This window comes from Pungitius pungitius, chromosome 6, assembly GCF_949316345.1.
Source record: "Pungitius pungitius chromosome 6, fPunPun2.1, whole genome shotgun sequence".
Classification (NCBI taxonomy): Eukaryota; Metazoa; Chordata; class Actinopteri; order Perciformes; family Gasterosteidae; genus Pungitius; species Pungitius pungitius.
Genome location: NC_084905.1, coordinates 21,918,181 through 21,945,963, shown reverse-complemented (window position 1 = coordinate 21,945,963; position 27,783 = coordinate 21,918,181). Strand labels below are relative to the sequence as shown.

At 46.2% G+C, this 27,783-nt stretch overlaps 2 protein-coding genes across 5 annotated transcripts; one reads left to right on the top strand and one right to left on the bottom strand.

Moving 5' to 3' along the window:
• The first annotated feature begins 548 nt into the window (after positions 1–548).
• Positions 549–26,795, top strand: cacna2d4b (calcium channel, voltage-dependent, alpha 2/delta subunit 4b). Of its 4 annotated transcripts, XM_037452301.2 has the most exons (38): positions 549–1,055; positions 3,311–3,392; positions 4,952–5,068; positions 5,902–5,961; positions 6,541–6,703; positions 6,781–6,912; positions 7,379–7,439; positions 8,105–8,255; positions 8,405–8,479; positions 8,610–8,699; positions 8,823–8,936; positions 9,062–9,140; positions 9,209–9,342; positions 9,532–9,549; positions 10,544–10,621; positions 10,985–11,065; positions 11,176–11,250; positions 11,337–11,423; positions 11,544–11,615; positions 11,697–11,758; positions 12,426–12,493; positions 13,105–13,150; positions 13,394–13,491; positions 14,527–14,617; positions 14,759–14,851; positions 14,936–15,057; positions 15,133–15,201; positions 21,832–21,893; positions 22,922–22,936; positions 23,099–23,143; positions 23,222–23,284; positions 24,561–24,631; positions 24,722–24,797; positions 24,890–24,942; positions 25,036–25,091; positions 26,159–26,179; positions 26,305–26,422; positions 26,640–26,795. In XM_037452301.2, exons 1-38 carry the CDS (start codon positions 970–972, stop codon positions 26,767–26,769), a joined length of 3,114 nt encoding a protein of 1,037 aa, XP_037308198.2. In that variant the 5' UTR covers positions 549–969; the 3' UTR covers positions 26,770–26,795. The 4 variants fall into 4 exon arrangements, with proteins under 4 accessions (XP_037308198.2, XP_062419060.1, XP_062419061.1 ...); XM_062563076.1 differs by lacking the exon at positions 9,532–9,549; XM_062563077.1 differs by lacking the exon at positions 26,159–26,179.
• On the bottom strand, positions 15,879–17,178 carry LOC119196537 (leucine-rich repeat and transmembrane domain-containing protein 2-like; the record flags this gene model as incomplete). The annotated part of the gene is made up of 2 exons (XM_037452304.2): positions 15,879–16,394; positions 16,512–17,178. Coding segments are annotated over 2 exons (1,134 nt in total), but the record flags the coding sequence as incomplete, so codon positions are not given.
• Positions 26,796–27,783: the final 988 nt, after the last annotated feature.

Genomic DNA, 27,783 nt, shown 5'->3' with positions numbered 1-27,783 from the left:
TACGGGTCATTTAAGTGGATTATGCTTTAGGGCGGGGCTACACGCTGATTGACAGGTTTTTTGCCAAACTTGAGGCTCCAACCCTTTGCACAGATTATCGAGAGACGTCTCCATGAAGACCTCCTCTTCTTACACACAACATGTGACCTGTGATCAGACTGTAAATCAACTGTAAATATTCCTGGTCGTTAACTAACGGTTGAATGTCGACGCTGAGAAGAACCGCGGCTCATGTTTCTGTGAACAGCGAACAGGATGATTGATTGATTGATTGATCAGGGGGAGGCGTGTGACTGCCCCTGAGCAAGGCACCGGCCCCGGGCTGCACAGCCTCAGGTGAGTCCCCAAACCTCAGGGATTCTTCTTCCTTTTGCTGGATCTGATTGGGCGCAGGACAGCCAGTCTCCAGAAGTCACTGTAATCCTTTTAGATAAGCCGAGCCTCGTCCAATCCGCTGCTGCAAGCCCCCCCCCCCCTCTCTCTCTCTCTCCCTCCATGGGGAGTTCTAATCCAAGTGGATTACATTGCAAATTGGGTGACAGCGGAGCAAGCGGCTCTAAAATCTGCTGCTGGCTTTGCGTCCTCCTAAATATCTGCGAGGTGGAGGAAGTGACTCGCCCGTTGGTTGGGTGAGGACCAAACCTGGCAGACCCCCCCCCCCTGCCCCCGCCATCTGGATTTTAAACTGTCTCTACTGGCCGACTTTGAGGTGCTTCAGAAATGCCTCTGGAAGCTTCCACTGAGGCGCCGAGGCACTGAGGAAGATGCCGGCAGCGGGGCGACTTCGCCCGGACACAACGGAGAGCGTTCAGGGTCTACAGCCCCCACCGAGGCCCACTTCCTCTTCTTCTTCTTCTTCCTCTTCTTCTACTCCCTCTAGTCGACATGAGGGACTCTTGATGATCCTCCCAGGCTCTTCAGAATAGATCCGAGTTGAGAGAAAAGCCCCCGCGCTACATTGGAAACAGGATGGGGGGCCGCGCGCTCCTGAGGATTCTGGGTCTTTTCTGCTTGTGGATTACGGCTCGCGCTCAGATGAAGATCCCACCGGAGACGTGAGTGACCTCCTGCCCTCCGTCCCACCTGTGCTGAAGTTACTATAAAGTGGAATCATTCCAACAAAATCAAAATATTGAACTTTTTGTCCAATATTTTGAGAATGGATGCTGACATGAATATCAAATTGAACGAGTCATTTGGTGGGAAAACGGTTTCACCGCTGATACCGGTTAGTTAGCCTGCTAGCTAGTTAGCCTGCTAGCTAGTTAGCCGCGTTTTCACCCGGGATCCCAAGGGAACGCGTCCGTGTCAGCTGACGCCCCCGAGGACTCGCTGAAATCTGCTCTCTGCTTCACGACTCCTCACAACCCGAAAGGAAGACCTGAAGAGGCCTTCACAGACAACGGGAAAATAAATGTGCACCAAAGCCGCTACAAACCACATTTAAATTCTTCTTTTCCACGTTTATTAAGTACACTTCCCAGAATGCACCTGTGTGTTTTTCTGTCCTGTCGTGGTCTCCCATCCTCATTAGCATGAAGGAAGTCATTAGCGTGGACCTGCGCTGCAGCTTCACGTGTAACACTCTCTTTCTCCTGACGCCGCCTCGTGGCCACGCCCCTCCACAGACCACGCCCCTGCGCTACCCCTCCACAGGCCACGCCCCCACTCTACCCAACGTTCACCACAAAGTACCAGTTTTACATTTGCCTGATTTGTGGTCAGGACATTAAATGCCTCACAGAGGCAGAAGAATTATTCATACCCTTGACTTCAGTAAAAGTACTAATACCACAAAATATAGTTATAGTTTTCAAGCTGTGTCTGAAGTACTAGTATATGTTCTATTATTACTTCAACACAGAGGTTATCTGGATGGAGGATTTATTTTATTTTGGCGGGTTGATGGTCAGAGCTGGACGCTCAAAGGGAGCGCTTGATTTAATCACATTACCAGAGCTGATGTAACGGATACAAACACCCCTGCGTGTGTGAGATAAAGCTCTCGTGTGATTCGTCAGTCAGTGGAGAGATGAAGGCTTTATTGTTGACGCGTTTGTTTTATTGAGCTTCATCTCCTCAGAGGCTTCAGAGACGTTTGGGCGAAGGACGTCTTCTGGCTGTTGATTTATGTGAATTACCATGTTTCCAGAAACGTATCTTAATTATTGCAACATGAGGAAGTTAGTGAGCCGGCGGCCATGTTGAAAACTGTTGAAAAATCCAAAGGGGGGGGGGGGGGGGGCAACTGGACTGTTGGTTGGTTCCATTGGTTGTGTGGATGTCCATCACACAAATTAAAATGTGTAAATATAAACTGCAAAAATGAACCAAACCATTGCTGAGATGTAAGGTATTTACATTTAGATAATCATAGTTAAGTGTATTTAAATGTATTTACTCTTTTTAAATATAGTATATTTTGTAACATGTATTTCAATGTGGTTAAATGTAATTAAATGTAGTTGAATGTAATTCAATTTAGTTTGTATTTACTAATTGTTATATGCAGTTAGATTAATTAAATGTCAAACATTTAAACAGCTGTTAGACATTGAGAACCAAATCATACTTAACATATTATAACCTAATATAATGGCTTTTTGAATAACAAGAACATCATCTAATAGATTATTTATGAGTTTAGTCAATACACTGAAGCCATGATAAAAATCCTGTGAAACAGGATTCATTCCCAATGAGAAATGCAAGCTAATAAAGTCGTATAAAGTTATGTGAGGTGTGTGTGTGTGTGTGTGTGTGTGTGTGTGTGTGTGTGTGTGTGTGTGTGTGTGCGTACGTGTGTGTGCAGACACCTGCAGCTCTCTGCTGTGACCCAGATGAACATCAGATTATCTAAATCTCTTTCACCGCCGTCGTATTTAACCGCCTTTTTCTGCCCAAACCGCCTCTGCTGCTCGCCGTCACCACGGCAACAGCCCACTGGACGAGAGTCCATGGACGTATCTTTATTAAAATAACACATGAACAAAAAACAGCCCTCAGAACCCTCTGGAAGTGCCATTCTATTTTTTACTTTTGCTCCTGTCAAATGTTTCTCTCTTTGGTTTTGAGTTTCCCTTCAAAATAAAAGTCCTGCTGCCGAGTGGAAACGGAACCATGATGAGAAGAAGTAGAAAGAACTAAACATTTCTTGTACAGAATCCAATTATATTGTAATGAATCAGGCGCCTTTCTTTGAAAAACCTATAATATTCATATTTCAGTTTTATTATAAATATACCTGAAGCACCTGGGGCTCTTAATTGATCCTCATCCTCCTCGTGACCCCCCCCCCTCTGTGTTTTAGGGTGCAGCAGTGGGCGATGGTGCTCTCCACTCAGCTACGAGACCTCACCACCAAATACTCCGGCTCTCTGCTTCTCCAGAAGGTAAACCTCATTTCACTGCTTCTGTTTTGGGGGGGATTAGCATAGATGATGTTAGCTTAGCATAGAAACAGGTTGTTAAATCGTAGCGCTTAGTTTCGATCTGACACAACATTGTCCGCTATATCAGCCTGAACATTAAGAACATGTGACCAGAGTCTGAGGACCACAGCTGGACGAGGCTGTGCCGCGATTGGCCGGTCTGAGATAAAGGGGCGGGACTTGTTAAAGGGACTCTCCTTCTTTGTGTTTTCGAGTTGTCCTGTTTCAGGGACGCCTGGAGCTCAAATTTTTCATCATTTTTCAGATGGATTTAAGGATTAAATGGTCAGAAGTTGGTGGTTGAAAGTCGCTGTGACCTCACAAAACCCAGCAAACGCCGACGTGTCGGTGTTGTGGAGGCTCTGAACAGCGAGGCCGTGATTCCAGTTTAGTTTCTCTGCAGTCGACTCTTTCATTTCTCTCTTTGCTGATTCAGAAACAGTGTGAACTATAAAACGACTCCGATGGCCTTTAAATATTGTCTGATGGCGTTTTTGGAGTTGAGAAGGTTTAACTGGGAACAGAAAGCAATGGGAGCGTGTGTGTGTGTGTGTGTTGTGTCATAGCGACTCTGTGGTTGTGTTTCCAGGGAGAACACACACACACACACAGGGATCATGGTAATGCCCAGATTGAGGGCCGAGCCCTCTTTACTGGCGTCAGGATTTGTGGCCTGTTCTGATTTTAGTCATTCATCCATTTATCAGATTTGTATTCATCAGCAGCTGCAGTTATTCTGCTTGCAGAGACTCTGAGACTTTGACCCACAACCACGTGAAGCAGATCTTAAAATAACTGTCAGACTCATAAACTGTCGTTGCCTCCTTGGATTTGATACATCCAGTTAACAGGAAGTGAGTAAGACGTCGTATATGTCTCTGGTCGAGAACTGTCAATCACAGTATGCCCCGCCCTAAAGCATCCCCTGCTTTATGGTCTACTGGGGATTAGTGAGAGTGTAAATAACCACAGCGGGACGTCCCTGCTCGCTCTCAGCTGGCTCGTCCACCTCCAGCGTCTTGATCCTGAGACACTGACCTGATTCCCTCAGAGAACCTTTGCTTTACACCCCCCCTCCCTCCCAACAAACACAAATAAACACACACACACACACACACATCTCCACATAATCTGTGAGCCAGTCTCTCGATCCAAATTATCTTTGAGAAAAAAAACGCACCAATCAGCCAGCGGCATCCGATTAGTTTCACGGTTTCTGCTGCTTCAATCAACCCGAAATGAAGCGGATCGGATCCAGATCAAAGGACAACTTCCTTCCTGTTCCAATCATGAGGAAGATGAATCTTGATCATAGTTTGATCATATGTTCTTGGTTTTAGAGTTTGGTTTACAACTAGAATAAAGAACCAAAAGAGAGACAATCTGTTCATCTGGATTCAACACGACACGACTTTAATGCTGCCAAACTGTCCAAACCTCCCTTCCATAGAAGGGTCTCCAATGAGGAAGCACCAACACAAGTACTCAGATGCGGCTGAACATGTGTGTCTGTCTTTCAGAAACTGAAGGACGTGGAGTCCATCATTAAGGTCGTGGAGCTGGACGGAGGTGACCTGGTGAAGAAATACTCGGACGAGATCGAGCAAATGTTGGGGAGCAAGAGGAAGTCTGTGAGGGTGAGGAAGAGGTGGCGTGGTGCATTCAAATACACCGCGGGATCATATCTGATGATGACATGAAGTGTGTCTATGATCAGTCTCTCCAAACTCAATCACTTATTTTTATTATTAACTAAAGAATCTCCTCATCCCATCTGAGATTCGCCCTGCTGATCTCACTATGACATCATCAGGGTAGAACCGGCGCAGGGTCCCTTTAAGACCGCGATCACCGATAAGTGATAAGGCCTTCTACACGGCCATCATGGAGTCCATCCTCTGCTCCTCCATCACCGTGTGGTACGCTGCAGCCACAGCCAAGATTGTAGCCGACCCCTCTCACCCCGGAAATAAACTGTTTGTGCCCCTTCCATTCAGAAGGAGACTGAGGTCCATCAGGACTAAGACCTCCCACCACACTAACAGTTACTTCCCGTCTGCAGTCGGGCTCATCTACAGAACCGGGTCCCCCCCCTGACTGACCCCTACATCCCACTGGACACTCCCTTGACTTTTCTTTTTTCATTTACATTCCAACATTACATTCCGGGTTGATAAAGTCTTACTTTCAATGTGAGTCGTCTTCGGAACCAGTGAGAACACAGGAAGAATCTAAGAGGATCCTTCAACGTAGCTCAGTGAAGGCGGAGAAGGTTCTCGTTTATTTTGTTGCGGACGGACACCGTCGTTTTATATTTAATTTTGTTCATTAATTTCATTCATCTTGGGGTTTTTTTGGTGGGTGCGTGCGCCGCCCCCCCCCCCCCCTTATCATGACAGTATTGGTTAGATGTTGTCACTATGCAGAGCGATAGTGGATTTATAGTCACACTTCCTGTTTCCTGTCTCAGAGGTTGGCGGAGTCGGCAGAGGACGCCGACCTGTACCACGATTTCAACGCTACACTAAAGGTAGGTGCTCTTTGTCACCCACCAGCTGAATGTTAAAGTTCACTCAGAAGAATTTCACACCTTCATGTGGTCCTCATGTTTTAATCTGTATTTCTTTTACTCCACACTACGTCCTGCGAAGGCCTGAAACCCTGCTGAGCTGCGATAATCCCTCAACCCTTTAACTGGCCTAAGCTGTCAGCTGTGCTTTAAGATAAACGCTAACGTTAGCGTGCTAACAGCTGGTCAGAGCTTTAAAGCTTCACCTGAGATTAGATTGACGTCCCCTGATCCTGTGAGGAAACTAGGTCGACAGCGCAGCAGAGAAGCAGAACAGAACAATAGAAACATTAATAGAGACGCAAATACACATGCAGGTGGTAGTAAAGCGATCCAGTCCGTTGGTGTTTCAGAGTAAAACCAACTCAGCAATGATATATAAATGAAAACCAGCATCTATTTCTGAATCAGGTTTCACTTTTATTCACATGTTCACAGGTGTACTGATAAAGGATTCACGTTGTTCTCATCAGGATTCCGTTTTGCTGTAAAAGTCAGCATCTTATTCTGAAAGGAAACTTTTTCCTGTCTCCACACCAGTTCGACTACTACAACTCCATGCTGATCAACACGGCGGACGAGGACGGCAACAGCGTGGAGCTGGGCGGGGAGTTCCTCCTGGAAGAGAACGAGCACTTCAACAAGCTGCTGGTGAACACGCTGATGAGCGACATCCAGATCCCCACCAACGTCTACAACAAAGGTCAGAGGTCGTCCTGCGCGTCCGGTTGACGTGCTTCCTTTGAGCTTCAGCTCTTAATCAGCCTCCTCTGTGTGCAGACCCCAACATCCTCAACGGCATCTACAACTCCGAGGCGTTAAACGACGTCTTCATCGCCAACTTCCAGAAGGATCCCACTCTCACCTGGCAGTTCTTCGGCAGCTCCACCGGCTTCTTTAGGATTTACCCCGGTTAGTCTGAGCCCTATTCTGAGCTTTAGTCTGAGCCCTATTCTGAGCTTTAGTCTGAGCCCTATTCTGAGCTTTAGTCTGAGCCCTATTCTGAGCTTTAGTCTGAGCCCTATTCTGAGCTTTAGTCTGAGCCCTATTCTGAGCTTTAGTCTGAGCCCTATTCTGAGCTTTAGTCTGAGCCCTATTCTGAACTCTAGTCTGAACTCTAGTCTGAACTGTAACCTGAAGTCTGGTCTTCAGTCTGAGCTCTAGTCTTAGCCTCATCTTAAGTCTGGCCTTCAGAATTCCATCAGAATTTTGGAGTTTGGTGGCAAATGTCAGAAGAGGAAAATGTCACCATAATATCTGTTTTCACATTCATGGCTGAGAAGAATGTTGTAATTTGGGCAATTTAAACTAAACAACCAATAAGAGGCAGGAGAAGTATTGGTGTATTTCCATAAAGCTGCTTGTGTTTATCTCTCAGGTATCAAATGGACTCCAGACTCCAACGGCGTGGCGGCTTTTGACTGCAGGAACAGAAACTGGTGAGTTGAGGGCCTCTGGTCAGATGGACTTTCCTGATGTTTAAAACAGGGATTCGTGTTCCCCTGAAGACGTGAGCAGCTGCCACCACGACTTTGAGATTGGAAAATAAACTTTAAGATCAAAACAGCCGATTATTCCTCTACTTTTTCCCTGTGTTATTTCACATTATTACACATAACTTTATCTCTTAACTTTTTTGGTTTCTTTGTATGTATGTATTACTTGAATATTTCAAATCAATAGATCCTTTGGAAATATATTTATTGAGAAAAATGGTGACGTGTTCAATACTTATTTCAGACGCTGTGTACATATATATCTTATATTACACTGTGATACGTATTGTAACAATATGTTACCATGGTGACAGAGTGCTACAAATATATATATATATATATATATATATATATATATATATTTGTAGCACTCTGTATACTGTATACTCTGTACACTGTATATATATATATATCTTATATTACACTGTGATACGTATTGTAACAATACGTTACCATATATATATATATATATATATATATATTTGTAGCACTCTGTCACCATGGTAACATATTGTTACAATACATATTACAGTGTAATATAAGATGTACATATGTTTCTAAATATTTAGCGTGAATAACGTTGCTGGGTGATGCCGTGGTGCGTTCAGGTACATCCAGGCAGCCACGTCTCCCAAAGACATCATCATCATGGTGGACATCAGCGGCAGCATGAAGGGGCTGAAGATGACCATCGCCAAGCACACCATCAACACCATCCTGGACACGCTGGGGGAGAACGACTTTGTCAACGTCATCGCTGTGAGGGACGCACACACACACACACACACACACACACACTGGTAGAAAAGTGAGAGTACTAAAAATACTCGTGACCCATGTCTCCTCCTCTGTGTCCTCTGTGTCCCTGTGTTTCTTCCTGTTGTCTCCTCTCTGTGTCTCCTCTTCAGTACACTGACTATGTTCGGTACGTGGAGCCGTGCTTTAAAGGTACTTTGGTCCAGGCTGACTTAGACAACCGAGAGGTGAGACGTCATCTACACACACACACACACACACATTGTGGCTACTTCTTGGAGCAAAAAGTCCACATGCAACTGTTGAGTGTCCAGTATTTAGACGGTCCCCTCCAGCGTCTGTCTCTTTGTCCCTCAGCACTTCAAGCAGCTGGTGGACGAGCTGCACGTTAAAGGAGAAGCAAAGATCAAGAACGCCATGAAGGAGTCCTTCAAGATCCTCAACGAGGTCCGTGTCCACTCACAGGAGGGCTGATCCCTCCAAGCCCCTTCAGACATGACATCGTGATCCACGTGACGAGTTCCTTGTGTGTGTGTGTGTGTGTGTGTGTGTGTGTGTGTGTGTGTGCAGGCGAAGCTGAGTGGGCGGGGCAGCATGTGTAACCAGGCCATCATGCTGATCACAGACGGAGCGATGGAGGACTTTGAGTCGGTCTTTGAGGAGTTCAACTGGCCCGAGCGCCGGGTGAGGAGCTGCTTTATTTCATTCATGTATTCATTATTCATTGATTCATTCCCCTTGTTAATAATTGTATATGTGAATAGAATTTTAAAGAAATGCTTATTAGAACATCTGTTGTGTGTCTTCAGGTGAGGGTCTTTACGTACCTGATCGGCAGAGAGATGACCTTCGCCCAGAACACCAAGTGGATCGCCTGCAACAACAAAGGTCAGAGGTCGCTGCGAGTGAGACGGAGCGTGTGTGTGTGTCACTAATGTCTGTGTGTGTTTCCTCAGGTTACTACACACACATCTCCACGCTGGCCGACGTGCAGGAGAACGTCATGGAGTACCTGCACGTCCTCAGCCGCCCGATGGTCATCAACCACGACCACGACATCATCTGGACGGAGGCCTACATGGACTCCGTGGTGAGCCGGCCAATCACAGCGCTCCAAAGGAGCAGTTAATAGTCAACCATCTTGTGTCTCCTAAACATCTCCCGTCCAGTCTTCATCGTCTTCATCATCATCACTTCGTCTGTCTGCTTCCTCCTGTGTGTTTTTTTATCGCTCCATTCTCCCATGATCCTCTGGGCCTCTCCATCCATCACTGCGCAGCTTCCCAGCACCCAGGAGGTAACAAAGAAGAAGTGCTGGTGTTAGATGAATGTGATTTAAGGGGTAGAAGAAGTCACTAATGTCTGTAAAGTTTTTAATAACTAAAAGGGGTCTTTGCATGAAGAACAACACACGTATTACACACAACGTGGAGGAGAAATAAAAAGTGTATTAGTGCTGTCAAACGATTAAACTATTCTATCACGATTAATCACATTTACGTCAGTTAACTCAAAATGAATCACAATTAATCGCAAATTTGTAGCTATTCTAAATGTCCCTTCCTTTATTTTTTTCCATATTTTTTCTTCATTTTAATGCTCTTATCAACATGGAAAAGTGGAGTGACTTGCTTTATGCAAAGAATTTTTTTACTGAAAAACAACATTGCCAAACAGTGCTGTACAAAATGAAATGATAAAGTGCACATTTGAGGTAAACAAGGACTCAGTTTGTAGTGCAGTTAAACCAGAGCTTAATGTTGATCAAAGCAGTCAGGCCTTATTTCAGAATCAATGAATAGTATCAGTGAGGTTACCAATAAAAGGTGAGTCTACTACTTCTTTGCTTTCAGCAGCTCCTCAAACAGATAAAACCTGTTGACGTTTCCTTCCCCCCCAATTCGTCATTCGTCCCCCCCAAAAATGAATTTTTTTAGAAGACTTTTTATTTCTCCTCCACTTTGGAGAACAACACACGTATTACACACAAAGACCCCTTTTAGTTATTTCCTGACCCTGCTGGAGGTCCCTGCCCCTCATGCTGAGTACCTGAGAACTGAGTGATTGTAGTACTTTTACCTCCAGGGTTTCTTTTGTTTTAAATTGTACTCAGCAGTCGCACGTCGCCACCTGGAGTCCCACACGAGTTGCTACACGCGTGTGGAGGACGTAGAACAACCTTCATATTCAAACACGTGTTTAATACACGTTCAGACTGTATTCAGATCTACTGGACTGAATGAAAATGAGTGAGATGTTGATGGTTCACTGTTTGCTTGGTTGTGTTTCAGCTCTTCTACACCAAAGCTCAGAGTCTGCTGCTCATGACCTCGGTGGCCATGCCGGTCTTCAGCAAGAAGAAGGAAACGGTCCGCTCTGGTTTCTCTGTTAATGGTTCACTGTTAATGTGGAGGCGTGTCAATGCGTGTGGAGGCGTGTGGAGGCGTGTAGAGGCGTGTGGAGGCGTGTGGAGGCGTGTCAAGGCGTGTCAAGGCGTGTGGAGGCGTGTGGAGGCGTGTGGATGCGTGTGGAGGCGTGTGGATGCTTTTAAAGCAGACAGCAGTTACCTCAGACTTTGTTTCGTCCAAAGAACTCAATAAATTTGACGCTTTATTTTACTTAAACAAGAAAGATATCTGTTAAAAATATACTTTGAGAACTATACATCAAGCTATTATTTGTTCTGTGTATTCTTTTAATTGTTAATAATATCATATGTTATTATCTCCCAGCTGTCCCATGGGATCTTACTGGGTGTGGTCGGCACCGACGTCCCGCTGATGGAGGTGATGAAGCTGGCGCCCCGATACATGGTGAGCTGTGTGTGTGTCTGTGTGTGTGTGTCTGTGTGTGTGTGTGTGACCGGGAATGGAGTCCTTTCACAATAAAAGTATTCCACCTGTCACTTCCTCTTCCCCCACAGCTGGGAGCTCATGGCTACGCCTTCCTCATCACCAACAACGGCTACATCCTGGCGCACCCCGACCTCCGACCTCTGGTGAGTGACACGGGGCCGTAGAGGTCCTGACGGGTCCTTTCTGGGGGGGAGCTGAGAAGTATTTACGAGTTCCTCCTCCCCCACAGTACCAAGACGGGAAGAAGCTGAAGCCCAAACCCAACTACAACAGCGTGGACCTGTCGGAGGTGGAGTGGGAGGACACAGAGGAGAAGGTAACGTGTCACATGTCACATGGTATGGTCCCCCCCCCTCCGCGCCGTGAGGACACAGTGAACAAACACAAACTTTGAGGCTGTGAAATACACAAAAATATGTGACTGTGTTTTAACCAGCTGAGAACCGCCATGGTGAGAGGAGAGACCGGCTCCATCCGGCTGAGCATCAGAGCCTCAGTGGACAGAGGGGTGAGGAGGGTCAGGGAGAAAATATATATAGTATGTATACATAAGTATATATGTGTATATTAATGACATCACATCCAACAGAAACGACCCCTGTATCTCGTCAACGACTATTTCTACACCAACATCGACGGGACTCCTTTCAGGTAAAAGTTGCTGCTATTTAGTGGAAGAAGTGTGTGCTTATGAAGTGTGTTTATAGAGTGTGTGCTTATGAAGTGTGTTTATAGAGTGTGTGCTTATGAAGTGTGCTTATGAAGTGTGCTTATGCAGTGTGCTTATAGAGTGTTCCTGTGAAGTGTTCTTATGGAGGGTTCTTATGGAGTGTTCTTATGGAGTGTTCTTATAGAGTGTTCTTATGGAGTGTTCTTATGGAGTGTTCTTATGGAGTGTTCTTATAGAGTGTTCTTATGGAGTGTTCTTATGGAGGGTTCTTATGGAGTGTTCTTATAGAGTGTTCTTATGGAGTGTTCTTATGGAGGGTTCTTATGGAGGGTTCCTATGGAGTGTTCTTATAGAGTGTTCTTATGGAGTGTTCTTATGGAGGGTTCTTATGGAGTGTTCTTATAGAGTGTTCTTATGGAGGGTTCTTATGGAGGGTTCCTATGGAGTGTTCTTATAGAGTGTTCTTATGGAGTGTTCTTATAGAGTGTTCTTATGGAGTGTTCTTATGGAGTGTTCTTATAGAGTGTTCTTATGGAGTGTTCTTATGGAGGGTTCCTATGGAGTGTTCTTATGGAGGGTTCTTATGGAGTGTTCTCATGCAGTCTGCTTATAGAGTGTCTCTTCTTTTTCTCTTCTGCTCTCCTCCAGCTTCGGCATGGTGCTGACGAAAGGTCACGGAGGCCTCATGTTTATTGGAAATGTCTCTGTGGAGGAAGGTAAGAGTTCCCACAATGCTTTGCTGCACACACTTGTTGAATTCACACGGGATGATCTTCATTGATTCAATGATGTCAAATTAAATTCAAACACACATGGATTTACTATGATTTACTACTTTAAGTCAACAACAGAACAACATAGTTATAACATTATCTTAGTAAGAATAAGAAAATGTATTTAGCGATAGACAGAAAAATAAGTAAAGAAATATAGTATATAATATAGAAATAAATTGCAAATAAGGAATAAAAAACAAATTTAAGAATAATTTAGTGGTAATGTATTGTTAAATGTAGTTTATTAATTTACTGTTTATCTAATGTTTCTTTTATATTTGAACAATTATATGTATTGATACATTTGATATGTTACTCTATTTCTATCTATTTGTTTTTTAACATTTATTTGCATTCCTTTTTCCTTATTGTTTTAGTTTTTTTCTTTTATTTCTCAATTGTTTTTCATTGCTGCTATCAGTGCTCATTCTCACTACTTGGCACCGTTAAATTAGTTTATTGGAGTAAAAGTACTATTACCACACTTTGATTAAAAGTACTGGCACTTCATTAGTATTAGTACTAGTAGTATTTGTTTGTGCCTTCCTCAGGTTTGCACGACCTCACCTCACCCGACCTCAGCATCGCCACCGAGTGGTACGTCCTCCGCCGCGACCATAAAGTGATATTTAATACAGCCGATAGCATCCCCTCTTGTTTTATCTGTGCTGCAAGAGTCAAATACGCCAACAAATTACAAACTGCATCGTTTAATTATTCCATAAATTTCAAGGTGATAGAGGAAGTGGAAAGAGAGTTGTGACTTTTTCATCTATTGAATATCTGATTTTGTATAAAAGGTTGTGTTTAGTCCTGGTTCACTGAAGCTCTCTTCCTCAGGACCTACTGTGAGACCGACATCGACCCGAGCCACCGCAAGTACTCGCAGCTGCAGGCTGCCATCCGCTACCTGCTGGGCCAGGAGCCCGACCTGGAGTGTAGGTCCCAACTACACAGCTTCTCCCATCATGCATTTCCTTTGGCTCCAGTTGTAGCGACACGAAGAAAGTTTTGGGAAAAGGAAGAGATCGAGAATCCTTGAAGTGTCATCCTGTGTAGTGACCAGCAGGGGGCGACTCCTCTGCTCCCATAGACGTCTATGAGGAAATGACTCTACTTCTGTGTAGTGACCAGCAGGGGGCGACTCCTCTGCTCCCATAGACGTCTATGAGGAAATGACTCTACTTCTGTGTAGTGACCAGCAGGGGGCGACTCCTCTGCTCCCATAGACGTCTATGAGGAAATGACTCTACTTCTGTGTAGTGACCAGCAGGGGGCGACTCCTCTGCTCCCATAGACGTCTATGAGGAAATTACTCTACTTCTGTGTAGTGACCAGCAGGGGGCGACTCCTCTGCTCCCATAGACGTCTATGAGGAAATGACTCTACTTCTGTGTAGTGACCAGCAGGGGGCGACTCCTCTGCTCCCATAGACGTCTATGAGGAAATGACTCTACTTCTGTGTAGTGACCAGCAGGGGGCGACTCCTCTGCTCCCATAGACGTCTATGAGGAAATGACTCTACTTCTGTGTAGTGACCAGCAGGGGGCGACTCCTCTGCTCCCATAGACGTCTATGAGGAAATGACTCTACTTCTGTGTAGTGACCAGCAGGGGGCGACTCCTCTGCTCCCATAGACGTCTATGAGGAAATGACTCTACTTCTGTGTAGTGACCAGCAGGGGGCGACTCCTCTGCTCCCATAGACGTCTATGAGGAAATGACTCTACTTCTCTCTTGATTTATTCCCTCAGTAAACATTGTAAACATGAGTTTATGGTCTCAGTCTCTAGTTTCAAGTCTTTTTCAATGCAGCATGATGTTCATTTAGTGAATGATGGTCCATTTAGAGTCAAACAGATCATAAAGAGAGGATGCTTTAGGGCGGGGCTACACGCTGATTGACAGGTCTCTACTACAACTCTTGAAGGGATTCCTGTCAGACTTGTTTACCTTGTTTTGTCCGTTGCCTAGGCGACGAGGTGTTGCTGCAGCAGACGCTTTTCGATGCCGTGGTGACGGCTCCACTGGAGGCTTACTGGAACGCCCTGATGCTCACCGACAGGTGACACCTCTGACAGTTCTCACCTGCACAGCTTTGTGTTCACTTCCTGAAGTTCAGAGCTCCTGTCATTTAGGACCACATGACTGACTGAAGATCAGATGAAAAGTGTTTCTAGTTGTCGGTGCTTCTCCGTCCGTGCAGGGTGGAGCCGGGGGTGGAGACGGCCTTCCTCGGGACTCGAGCCGGCCTCACGAGGTGGATGAGATACGCCGGAGTGGAGACCAGAGTGGCAAAGTAAGACGTGTAAAAACCGTGCTGGTTGAGCCAATCCCAGGATGGATTTCAAAGTAAAAGGCGCCCCCCTCCCTCCCCGAACAGACGGTTTCTCACAGCGACCGACAAGGACAACCTGTTCACCGTGGACCACTTCCCTCTGTGGTACCGCCTGGCCGTGGAGAACCCCCCCGGCAGCTTCTACTACTACCCCGTCAACGACAAAGGTAGGGAGCCCGTCGCCATGACAACCGCCTCCTTCAGAAACGTCTCCCCAGGGAGCTGACGAGTTGCCTCCACAGGGATGAAGTACGTGATCGCGGTGACGGCGGTGACGGTGTCCTCTGGGGGGAAGACGGCGATGGCCGGAGGTGAGTCCCATGGAGACATCTGTTAATGTCCTTATTTCACTTTTAAGTAAACTGTCTTTACTCAACAGAACAACAGCTTTTAATCTAGTTCGAACCTGACTTAATACGACAATGTGAAATTCCACTTTCATGGACTATATGTAAACCTAACCATTTATTAAATTAGATTAAACTGCAAGTATCTGATGAAAGTTCTTACGATCGAATGAAAGCATGAGTCCCGAGGACCCGAGTCCTGGATGAGTTGGATGTTTTTGAAAGAAAATCAAAAAGAAATGCAGTCTAGATAAATATAGTTTATTATCTTCAGCATGAATAACCGACCTTGAGGGGACCGAGAACATGGAGGAAATGATAAGAACACACAGAGGTTACAGTACATTTGGTGCTGAGCCTTTCACACACACTCACACACACACACACACACACACACCATGTGTTGGGGTCAGCAGCTGGTTGGTGCTGGAGGGGAAGCAGCTCATGGCTCCGCCCTGCAGGGGGCGCTGCAGCTCCAGTGTTTCTGTGGAGCTTAAAGCAGCCGGACTGACGGAGGGAGACGTCCTGATAAAACACCAAGCAAACGACGCCGCGCGTAACCGGTTCACATTGGAGAAGGTTCGTCCTCTTCCTAAAGAAGAGGGAGGACAACACCGCTGACTGGAGAAGGGGGGGGCGGATGAGAGGAGGGGGGGAGGGGGGGCGACCAGCCGAGGGCACACCGGCTCCTCAGAAGCTGCTGATCCGATACCCGAGCACGACGCCCTCTTTGAGCGCCGGCTCCTCCGGCGACGCCGGCGCCGACGTCTGCCCGTCCTCCGGGTCGGTGTCGGCGCCGCACTCGGCCATCAGCGGCTGGCCGCGGTTCTTGACCTCCCTCTGGTACCGCGCCATCAGCGAGGCGTACACGCAGCCGTAGGTGGCCGCCACCACCATCATGACGCACACGGTGCCGCAGATCACGCCGGCCACGATCTGCGTGCCGTGCGCCCGGCGCACGCTGACGGGCCGGTAGCGCTGGCGGACGCAGTCGTCGTTGCTGTTGATGCGGCCCGGCGGGCAGGGGGGCCGGGTGGCGTGACCCTCTCTGGTCGGGCTGCGCAGGCAGTGGCTGAACATCTCGGCCGGCACGCTGCGGATGTCCCTGCCCCTCAGGTCCACCGGGAGGCCGCACCGCATGCCGTCCACCTGCCCATCTGTAAGAGGCAGACGAGGGGGGGGGGGGGGTAGAGACACAGGGGTGGTTATTTGCTCAGCACAGCTGAGGCTCCCTGAGTGATGGACTTGGTGTTCTGGGGTGTGGAGCGGCTCACCCCGGTAAATCAACCACTCCATCCAGTGCTTGAAGTCTCTCAGCTGGCAGTCGCACTCCCAGGGGTTTCCCGCCAGCCGGAGCTGCTGGAGCCCCACCAGGGGCTCGAAGGTGACTCGGTCCAGGGCCGCCAGCCGGTTGCTGGCCACGGAGAACCAGGCCAGCCTCTGGAGGCCGTCCAGCAGGCCCTGGGGCAGCCGCAGGAGGCCGTTGGAGGACAGGTCCAGCCCACGCAGCCGCCACAGACCCCTGAAAGTGTCCTTGCTGAGACCGTCACCCTGGAGCGCCGCTGCGATGGTGTTGTTGCTGTTGGGCCGCACCCCGAGGAGGTTGGCGGAGAGGTTGAGCCAGCGCAGGCCGCCCAGGGCAGAGAAGGCTCCAGGCCGCAGGCCCGACAAATGGTTCTGGGACAGATCCAGGAGCTCCAGGCCGCTGAGGCCGGACAGCTCGTCGGTGCCCAGGGAGGAGAGGTTGTTCCCAGGTAGGCGGAGGATCACAGACTCCGGGTCCAGCAGCTTCACGACGGGCGCCAGAGAGAGGAGGCCGACGGAAGAGCAGTCGGTGGTGTTGCCGTAGCAGGTGCAGCCACCGGGACAGCCGTGAACAGGACCAAGTGGACCCAGGAGAGCCAGCACCAGACCGGACAGGACCGCACACCCTGGAGGAACACGCACACAACACACGCTTTCAACTCTGAGCTTTGGCGTGACAACACTCGTCTACCCGGACTCACCCAAACTCTTCCGGTGACTCCGTCCCTGCTGGTCCAGGTTCTTCATGTCTGTCCCATCGACTCCACCTTCAGGCTCTCATCCAGATGTGTTTGCTCTCTGCTGGTCAGTCAGTAAACTCAAGTTAACATTATCTATACAGTAGAGGGGCCTGTGAGGGACAATATGTACAGCAACTCCCATTCAGAAGGGACACGAGAGGCTGGAGACGAGTACTTTCATGATCTAAAAACAAAACACCAGCTAAAGTTGTGGAGACCTGTCAATCATTGTGTAGCCCCGCCCTAAAGCATCCCCCTCTCTATGGTCTGTTTGACTCTAAATGGACCATCATTCACTAAATGAAGACTTGAAACTAGAGACTGAGACCATAAACTCATGTTTACAATGTTTGGCTTTGGCTTGGCTCGTCCTTAATCTCCGCCTCTCTCCGTCGCCTCCCCCCCCGCCCCGAGGGGACGGTCTGCTCCGCCTTGGTCCCGTTCGGATGTGCGGTGAAGCTGCAGCGGCTTCTAAGAGCAGGAGAGAGAAGCCTCCGGGGCCTTCTTTTGTCAGCCGGTCTCTCTTTTGTCACGTCGGCACAAAGGCGCCGATCCGCCGCCTCGGGGGGGCTGCGGCTGACGTGACAGAGACGGAGGAATCACAATGAAGGTGGAGGAGGGCGTTGGTGGAGGAGCACGCGTCGGGGGGATGGACGTCACTTCACATGTTCTAGAGGCCTGAAGCCAGAAGAGCAACGTCTGAGGCTGGTTGAGGATCTCTGTCCTGCTTCTCGAGAACCTTTCTTCTCCGTCTGACCTGGAGAACATCGTTTGGTTGTGAGACTTCTTCTCTCTGATCCATCTCGACAGCCTTTAGAGGAAATGGAGATCCGTGGAAAGTGGAAGTTTTAAAACGAGGAGGTAGGTTTGGAAGTTTGGTTGTAAGAGGTACTTCTATTAGTCAGAGTACTACTACAGTAGATGTGGTACCCAGTTTATACTCAACGGTATCCTGTGGAGAAGAAAAGTTCAAAATCGGACCAAATGGAGCGTGGAGGTTGGCGTGTCGCCTCCTGTTCATCAGCTCCTCGCTCCTCCGCCTTCTCAGCCGCTGATTGGTCAAGGAGCGTCACATTGAACTCCTCACAGTCTGGATGTTCGTTCCAGTCCACTGAAGGCATAAAACAATAGACTGTGCCGATCCATGCGCAGAAATGCATTGTGGGTAAACTGTAAGGCCGAACGTTTAGATTCAATATATCTTCGATGGTACGAGTGTGTTTCTGAGCCTCGTGCTGTTCCTACGTTATTGATACCTATCAAATCCGATTATAGATTTCTTCATGCTACTTTTTACTGATTACGTCATAGAAAGATTCACGGGGTCGAAGAACTTGTCAAAAGCGCCGTCGGCCAGATTAGACTCCGCCCACACAGCGGCTGCAGGTCACAGATTAGAGGCGGTTTAATCTCCGAGCGGAACAGATTTGTGGTCGGCGATCCAGATGTTGTCGTCACACATCTGCTGTTTTGTTGAGACTTTAATTTAAAGAGTTCCACAGTAATGATGGTAAATAAACATCGGTATTTGTTGTTGATCATTTAACCTCTAATCAATCAGAGTTAGCAGCCGTCAGCTAGCTTAAAGACGCTAGCGTTAGCTCCTTTAGCACCAAACAGTCCTGCCGCTTCCGCGATGCGTCGCTCCGAGTTGCCTCGATTCTCTGACCCGGCGTCCCGATAGCTTCTCTAGGGCCAAAGATGAAAGCCTTGTATATTTAGTATTCAATATATATTCAGTTAATATCTTAAAAGTTGAAACCTCTGAAGCCGTCTCCTTTCGGTTTGGGAAAGAAGTTTGTTTTTACAATTTTCTAACATTTGTAGATAAATCGATCTGTTGATTATGAAATGAATCAGGTCTGTTCTGCAGACGTCTCCTCACTGGACTGCTAACGCACACACACACACACACACACAGACACACACACACACTCTATCTCACTTTCAAATGCACATGCATGAGTCTCAGTAAACACAAACAGACACACACCGCTCACCATCTGCTTCAGCCTCCAAACAGAGGAAGCAGACAGAAACCTTCTGCTTCTTCTCCTGCGTTTCACACCAGAGAAGAAATAGAAGAAGTGAAGCTTGTCCTCTTCTTCTGGAGACAAGGTCCTCAGGGACAGACACAACCCCTCGTCAACGGCTCCTCGTCCTCTCCGTCCTCATCGCTGCTCTCTCAGCTGCCTCTGATCGCCTCTGAGCTGCTGAAAGGGAGGGAGAGGGAGGGGGGGGGGGGCTAATGGTGTGTGTGTCGGTGTGTGTGTGCATTAAAGCAGAGTGTTGCAGCTGCAGGCTGAGCTCTGAATGAATGGGGGGGGGGATGGAGAGAGAAAGAAATGCAGCCAGCACACACTCAAGACTGTAAAAGCTCCATCCTCAGTAACCTCCATCTCCATTGACCCCCATCTCCATTGACCTCCATCTCCATTGACCTCCATCTCCATTGACCCCCATCTCCATTGACCCCCATCTCCATTGACCTCTATCCCTATGAACCTCCATCTCCATTGACCCCCATCTCCATTGACCTCCATCCCTATGAACCTACATCTCCATTGACCCCATCTCCATTGACCTCTATCCTTATGAACCTCCATCTCCATTGACCCCCATCTCCATTGACCTCCATCCCTATGAACCTACATCTCCATTGACCCCATCTCCATTGACCTCCATCTCCATTGACCTCCATCTCCATTGACCCCCATCTCCATTGACCTCCATCCCTATGAACCTACATCTCCATTGACCCCATCTCCATTGACCTCTATCCCTATGAACCTCTATCTCCATTGACCCCCATCTCCATTGACCTCCATCCCTATGAACCTACATCTCCATTGACCCCCATCTCCATTGACCCCATCTCCATTGACCTCCATCTCCATTGACCTCCATCTCCATTGACCCCCATCTCCATTGACCTCCATCCCTATGAACCTCCATCTCCATTGACCCCCATCTCCATTGACCTCCATCCCTATGAACCTACATCTCCATTGACCCCATCTCCATTGACCTCTATCCCTATGAACCTCTATCTCCATTGACCCCCATCTCCATTGACCTCCATCCCTATGAACCTACATCTCCATTGACCCCATCTCCATTGACCTCCATCTCCATTGACCTCCATCTCCATTGACCCCCATCTCCATTGACCTCCATCCCTATGAACCTCCATCTCCATTGACCCCCATCTCCATTGACCTCCATCCCTATGAACCTACATCTCCATTGACCCCATCTCCATTGACCTCCGTCCCCATTGACCTTCGTCCCCATTGACCTCCGTCCCAATTGACCTCCATCCCCATTAACCTCCGCCCCCTTTCACCCCCGTCCCCATTGACCTCCTTGTTGATTGACACTGATTGACAGCTTGTAACGTTGACACAGCGTCGGTACGTCCTCCTCAGTCCATATATGGTCACTTCCTCTCTACTGGTTGCAGGACTCCATCCTAACGGTTGTTTAAATAACACACAAAACGCTGACTCATGTCATGATTTAAAAAAACAACGACAAAGTATCAAAAATGAAATCAAGTAAACATTAAAAACATCAACACAAAAATCTAGATATAGAGTTAAATAGAGAAAGGAGTTTAACCAGTGGTCTCATTAAACTTTAACGCTCTGCGAGGTTTTCATTCAACAATCATCATTTTCTGATTGAGTCGACACGAGGCGTTCTGTATGCAGACTGCAGCAGAACCGGGCCAAGCTGCAGAGCTGAAGGGCGCCGATAAGGTCAGGGGGGGGGGGGGGGGGTTACAGAGGCACGTTTAGACATTTAAAGAAGAAGAGGAAGCCAGAGGTCAACATCCTGCTGATCCAGGATCAGGAGAGTCCTCCATCAGCTGGTCGTCCTCCACATGGAACAAAACAGGCTTTGTTGTGATGAACTGGATGCTGAATTAGTCTGAATATTTTGTTTATCAATATTCATCTGATATTTAACTCTTTGATAACCTCCCTCTTAGTTTAAAGTTAACTTCAGATTGTTCTAGGATGCTTTTATTGTGAAACTCTGAAACAAGAAGCTCATTTGTTTGTTTTGTTCAGATGATCGTTGTCTCCTGTAGTCCATTAGTTACGATTATTTCTACAAAATAAAAGCATCACTCTGATGTAAAGAAGTGGAGCTGTGTTCAGCAGATCGTATGAATATTAAATATGTGGAATAAAATGTTTTATCATCATTCTGTTGAGAGGCTCCTTATAACCTCATTGTGCCGTTGAGTTAAAGAGATCTTTCACATACAATGGAGGGAATATATCTTTTGATTCATATATCTATAGGTTAAAATATCTCATTCAACCATAGGTTAATTAAAGGTGTATATGTTAATATAATGATCTGAAGGTAGATTTACGTGTTAATGTATGAAGACACACACACACACACACACACACCATAATCCCTTCATCAGCCACAGCACACGACAGAGGTGAACTGGGGTCGAATTGATTTCCTGTTCTCCTCCACCTCCTTCTGCATTAAATGCGTATTGTCTGTGTGTGTTTTCTATTTTTAGCCATCGGGCTGCAGATGTCCTTGGATCTCCTGGAGAAGATGTTCTGGGCCATCGCCAAGCAGGTGAGCAGAGGACTCTCTGACTGATAAATAACTGTCACCTTTGACCTCAACCCCAACAGTCCAACAGGAAGTCATCATTGCTGTAAACATTCTGTGTAGTGACCAGCAGGGGGCGACTCCTCTGCTCCCATAGACGTCTATGAGGAAATGACTCTACTTCTGTGTAGTGACCAGCAGGGGGCGACTCCTCTGCTCCCATAGACGTCTATGAGGAAATGACTCTACTTCTGTGTAGTGACCAGCAGGGGGCGACTCCTCTGCTCCCATAGACGTCTATGAGGAAATGACTCTACTTCTGTGTAGTGACCAGCAGGGGGCGACTCCTCTGCTCCCATAGACGTCTATGAGGAAATTACTCTACTTCTGTGTAGTGACCAGCAGGGGACCACTCCTCTGCTCCCATAGACGTCTATGAGGAAATGACTCTACTCTTGATTTATTGTGTGTGTGTGTCTTGAGTAATACAATAGAGACCCTTTATCTGATCCTGGAGCAGACAGCAGAATGAGGAGCTTAACTAAGACTCACTCAGCTGTTCCTTCTCTTTATTCCTCTTTAATGTTAATTAATGCGCATAATTAACTTTGCTCCCTGACGAGTGTAAAATAAAATGACTGATATGACCTCTGACCCCAGAGGATTGTTACGGGACAGAAGTGCGCTCGTAGTTTTGTATTGGTGGACTTTAATCCTCTTGGAGGACGTTCTCTGAGAGGAGGGCGTGGCCATCATGACGTCACTGCTCTGTCGCCATCTTGTTTTTCTACCGACCACTGAACAGGAAGTGACAATGTAGGGACTGAGGAGGACGTAAGGATGGCAAAAGATTTGGAAGCCAACGAGATCTATAAAAACATTATTCTATTATATTATTATTATTATATATTTATTTAGTATGATATATTTAGTCTTTTATTCATTTATTTGATATTTTATAAACCTAATAACTTTAACTTGTAGTTTTATAATACTATATTTATTTTTCCTTCCTCCTCGTCATCGTCAACTCTTCGCCGTGTTGCTTCCAGCCCAGCGACACAGACGTGAGTAAACACTGATTATTGATTATTGATTTCAGAGTCATTTCAGCTGTGTTTTAACAGAACAAATACATTGAGGCACAATATTCTCTTTCATCACCTCCTGGTTACATCCGCTTACCAATTACTGGTGACCTTTGACCTTCACACCTTCCTCCCCCTCAGTGTTCAGCCATCGAAGGCGTGTGTCCTCTCAGCTGTGAGAGCTCTGTAAGTAATTCCTCTCCTCAGCATCACTTCTTTTATTGTGAAAAGCATCAAACACACTTCTTTCTACTTCCTGCTCAGGATCTCAACTGTTTCCTGGTGGACAACAACGGCTTCGTCCTGCTGTCCAAAGAGAGGAGTGAGGTGAGGACGACATTGGATATATATATACATATGTATAATTGTTAAATAAATTAAAGGGCAGTAAATGGATCTTCTCTCAGAGGTGAACGGTTTCTCTAAAACAAGCCGCTTTGTGAAACTTCTCCTCCTCCGTGAGTCGGGCAGCAGACCTCTGGGTGTCAGCAGGAGGCTCGTGAACAACATCTGGATGGTTTTGGTTGCGATTAGCTGTGAAATGCAACAGATGATGCACCTGATGACCTCATCGCACTGTGGGCGGGGCTTAAACAGAGCAACATCTGGCAGATTTATCTAAAGAAAAAATATTAACAAAACCCACATAAATTACATAGATCTGATTTAATGTTATGATACTTTATTCTTCTTTTTTATTAGGTAGATTTTTTTTAATTAAATATAAATGAATCATTATTGTGACAAAATGAAAAAACAAGTTAAAATTATGAAATTATTATGAAAATATAATTTTAACTTTAGCCTGATTGCGCTGCGATGTCCTTCTGAGGACGTTCCAAAGTGTCTCTGGGGAGCAGCTTGTTGTCCATCTGACAGCTCGGGATTAACTGGGATGATTAGTGAGGATTATCGTAACGTGATGCCACACACGTCGCTCTGTGCAGCTTCACCTCGACCTCCAGGCCTCCAGCTGTGCGCCAGCTGTGCCGCTCAGATGATGTGTCCGTCTGCACTCGGCTGCTTCGCTTACGTCACGCAGCGGAGCGCTTTGTTGGGTCTCTTCTTCTTCCTCTTCCTCTTCTTCATTCACCTCAATTGATTGGGTGAACATGAAGAAACAGGAAATAGAGGAACGTTAGGATGTTGAGTCCTTTGTCCTCAGGCTGGACCTGTGTCACCATGCTAACATGCTAATATGCTCAACGTTAGCATGTTAGATCTTGCTCCTGCTTTTCTTTATTTTTATTCCCAGCCGTCAGGTTTCATCACTCCTCAAACTCCTGAGGACGGAGCGCTGTGGACTCGTGGTGGATCTCACAGAGACACTCAGAGGCTCATTCTGTCTCCGTCTTTACCCGAGACCTTTTCTTCCTGCTGATTCCTGCAGAGAAAAAGTTCCACACGTTCCTCTCACTTTACTCCTCAAACCAACCCTTGTGATTCATAGAAAGAGGACTGTGAACAACTTCATGTCTTTATACACGTTGTCCTCTGTGAGGACCTAAAGAATGAGGCGTCTCTTTGTGTCATCAAGGCAGCTTCAGTGTACTTTGTGGTATAAATACACATGAATCTTACTGCTGAGATTTGTCTCCTCCAGGTGGGACGTTTCTTCGGCGAGGTGGACGGGTCGGTGATGGCCTCGCTGATCAAGATGGGAATGTTCAAAAAGTACGAGGGACAGGAAGTACCTCTGCTTCTTCTTCTCTTGGGTCCATTTGTCACTAGAACTTTTGCTATTTATTGTGTGTTTGTTCTCAGGGTGTCGTTGTTCGACTACCAGGCCATGTGTAAGAGTTCTCATCATCACGCCAGCAGCGCACGCCGCCTCGTCAGTGTGAGTAACGTTAGCAGCACACTTAGAACTAGCACATGTCATTAATATTTAATGTTAAAAAACAGACAGCGTTTTTCATTTTCCTCCGGAAGCCGTTTTATGGCGTCGCTGCGTTGATTCGATGGTTCTTCTCCAACCTGCTGATGTGAGGGACCTCTTATCTTCTTTATTTTTACTTGTGGATTTTTCATATCTTCATTTGTATGTTTGACTTTATTAATAAAGTCTCTCTGCTCAGGTTTCTTTTGGACTTTAACCTCTGTGGTCTCTGGCACTCCGACTACTTCGTGGATGGTGAGACGGTAGAAATACCACAGCATAGAAGTACCAAAATGTAGAAATACCACAGCATAGAAGTACCAAAATGTAGAAATACCACAGCATAGAAGTACCAAAATGTAGAAATACCACAGCATAGAAGTACCAAAATGTAGAAATACCACAGCATAGAAGTACCAAAATGTAGAAATACCACAGCATAGAAGTACCAAAATGTAGAAATACCACAGCATAGAAGTACCAACATGTAGAAATACCACAGCATAGAAGTACCATCATGTAGAAATACCACAGCATAGAAGTACCAAAATGTAGAAATACCACAGCATAGAAGTACCAAAATGTAGAAATACCACAGCATAGAAGTACCAACATGTAGAAATACCACAGCATAGAAGTACCATCATGTAGAAATACCACAGCATAGAAGTACCAAAATGTAGAAATACCACAGCATAGAAGTACCAAAATGTAGAAATACCACAGTATAGAAGTACCAAAATGTAGAAATACCACAGCATAGAAGTACCAAAATGTAGAAATACCACAGCATAGAAGTACCAAAATGTAGAAATACCACAGCATAGAAGTACCAACATGTAGAAATACCACACCATAGAAGTACCAGTGTAGGAATTTCACAGCATAGAAATACATTTTTAAATATTAATAAGTAATAAATAAGTTTATAGATACTGGTGATAAAGTGTATTATTATAATTGTTGTTTATTGCAGCATTTCTGTGTTCATCACTTATAGGTTTATAGATCATATGTTGTTACATATTAGTTAATTATCTATTTTAGTTAATAACATGTTATTTAATGTTGTTTTTAACTATTTGGTGGATTTTAAAGTGTATTATCTTTAAATAAAGTTTAAAAGAAATAATGAATAAAAGAAATCTGGCAGCAGATCAGTGAACAAAATGAATGAGCGCTAAAATACAGAGTGGAGTCATAGGGTGCGTTTGTTTTATTCACAAACATTCTGCCGGCCTCATCTTCATCGTCCTCTCCATCCTCATCCTCACCTGGGTGTGTCATCTGTGTCGTCATGCCGATCATCTTCATCCATTTAGCCAAAGCCGGCTATCACACCAGTGAGTCCCATGTGTGTGTGTGTGTGTGTGTGTGTCTGTGTGTTTTATTGGGATAGAGGAGACGTCCTCACAGAGACCCCAAAGACACTTTCTGATGGCCATGTTTGTGCGTCTCTTTGTCTCAGGCCACAAGCAGAAGAAGGTTGGCGCTCTGCAGCCGTGTGACACGGCGTATCCCGGCTTCATGTACGACTCGTCTGTGAAGGAAGCCAACAGCCTCATCAAGTGTGGCCGCTGCCAGAAGTACGACACACACACACACTATTACACACACAACAACACATGCACACACACACACAGTAGTAGAAGAAGTATTCAGATACTTGCTGCATTAATACATTAATATATGCACACTTATTTGTAATAATGTTCCATGAGAGACGACATCCTCTAATGACCAACATGAATCATAATGTACTGGTTGTAACTGATTGGTGGAGGTATTGATCGATGGGTGCAGGATGTTCGTGGTGCAGCAGATCCCCGACAGCAACCTGGTGATGGTCGTCGCTCAGGCCGACTGCGACTGCTCCCGTCAGTACGGCGCCATCCCGCTGGAGCCCAAAGAGATCAAATATATCCTTCTGTGAGGTCACTGCGAGGTCACCGCGACTATGGTACTGTTATGAGTAGTGTTATGATACTGTTATGATACTCTTATGAGTACTGTTATGGTACTGTTATGAGTAGTGTTATGATACTGTTATAAGTACGGTTATTAGTACTGTTATGATACTGTTATGGTACTGTTATGAGTACTGTTATGAGTACTGATATGAGTACTGTTATGATACTGTTATGATACTGTTACAATACTGTTATAAGTACGGTTATGAGTACTGTTATGAGTACTGTTATGAGAACTGTTCCGAGTACTGTTATGAGTATGGTTATGAGTACTGTTATGGTACTTTTATAATACTGTTATAAGTACGGTTACGAGTACTGTTATGATACTGTTATGAGTACTGTTATGATACTGTTATAAGTACTGTTATGATACTGATATAAGTACGGTTATGAGTACTGTTATGAGTACTGTTATGAGTACTGTTATAAGTAATGTTGAGTACTGTTATAAGTACTGTTATGAGTACTGTTTGATACTTCATCGGTTCGTCCTTAACGTGGGGGAACATAACGCCACAGTGAAGTGCAACAGGATGAAGTCCCAGAAGGTGCGGCGGCGCCCGCAGTCTTGCCACGACTACCACCCGAAGGTGAGTATTAATACGAGGTACCCAGTATTTGAGTGTAAAACATGAGATGTTGACAATTCATATCATCATTATGATGTACTAATTGTATATTTGAGTTCAAACGTAATAGTATCACAGAGTACTGATACATAGTAAATATATTTTTTTCTTTTTTCTTCTTGTTCTTGTGCAGGAAAATGCAAAGGAATGCGGCGGCGCGGCGGCCATCTTGTTGTCGCTGTCAGTCTTCTCCGCCTCTCTACTCGCCTCGCTGCTCGTCCACCATTGGACGTGAAGTACGAACCAATCAGGTCGCTCCGAGGGAGAAGACGGGAGAGAAAGAGGACAGAAAAAAAAACTCCAGCAAGGTCACCAAAGGATTTTACTTCCCATAAGAGACAACAG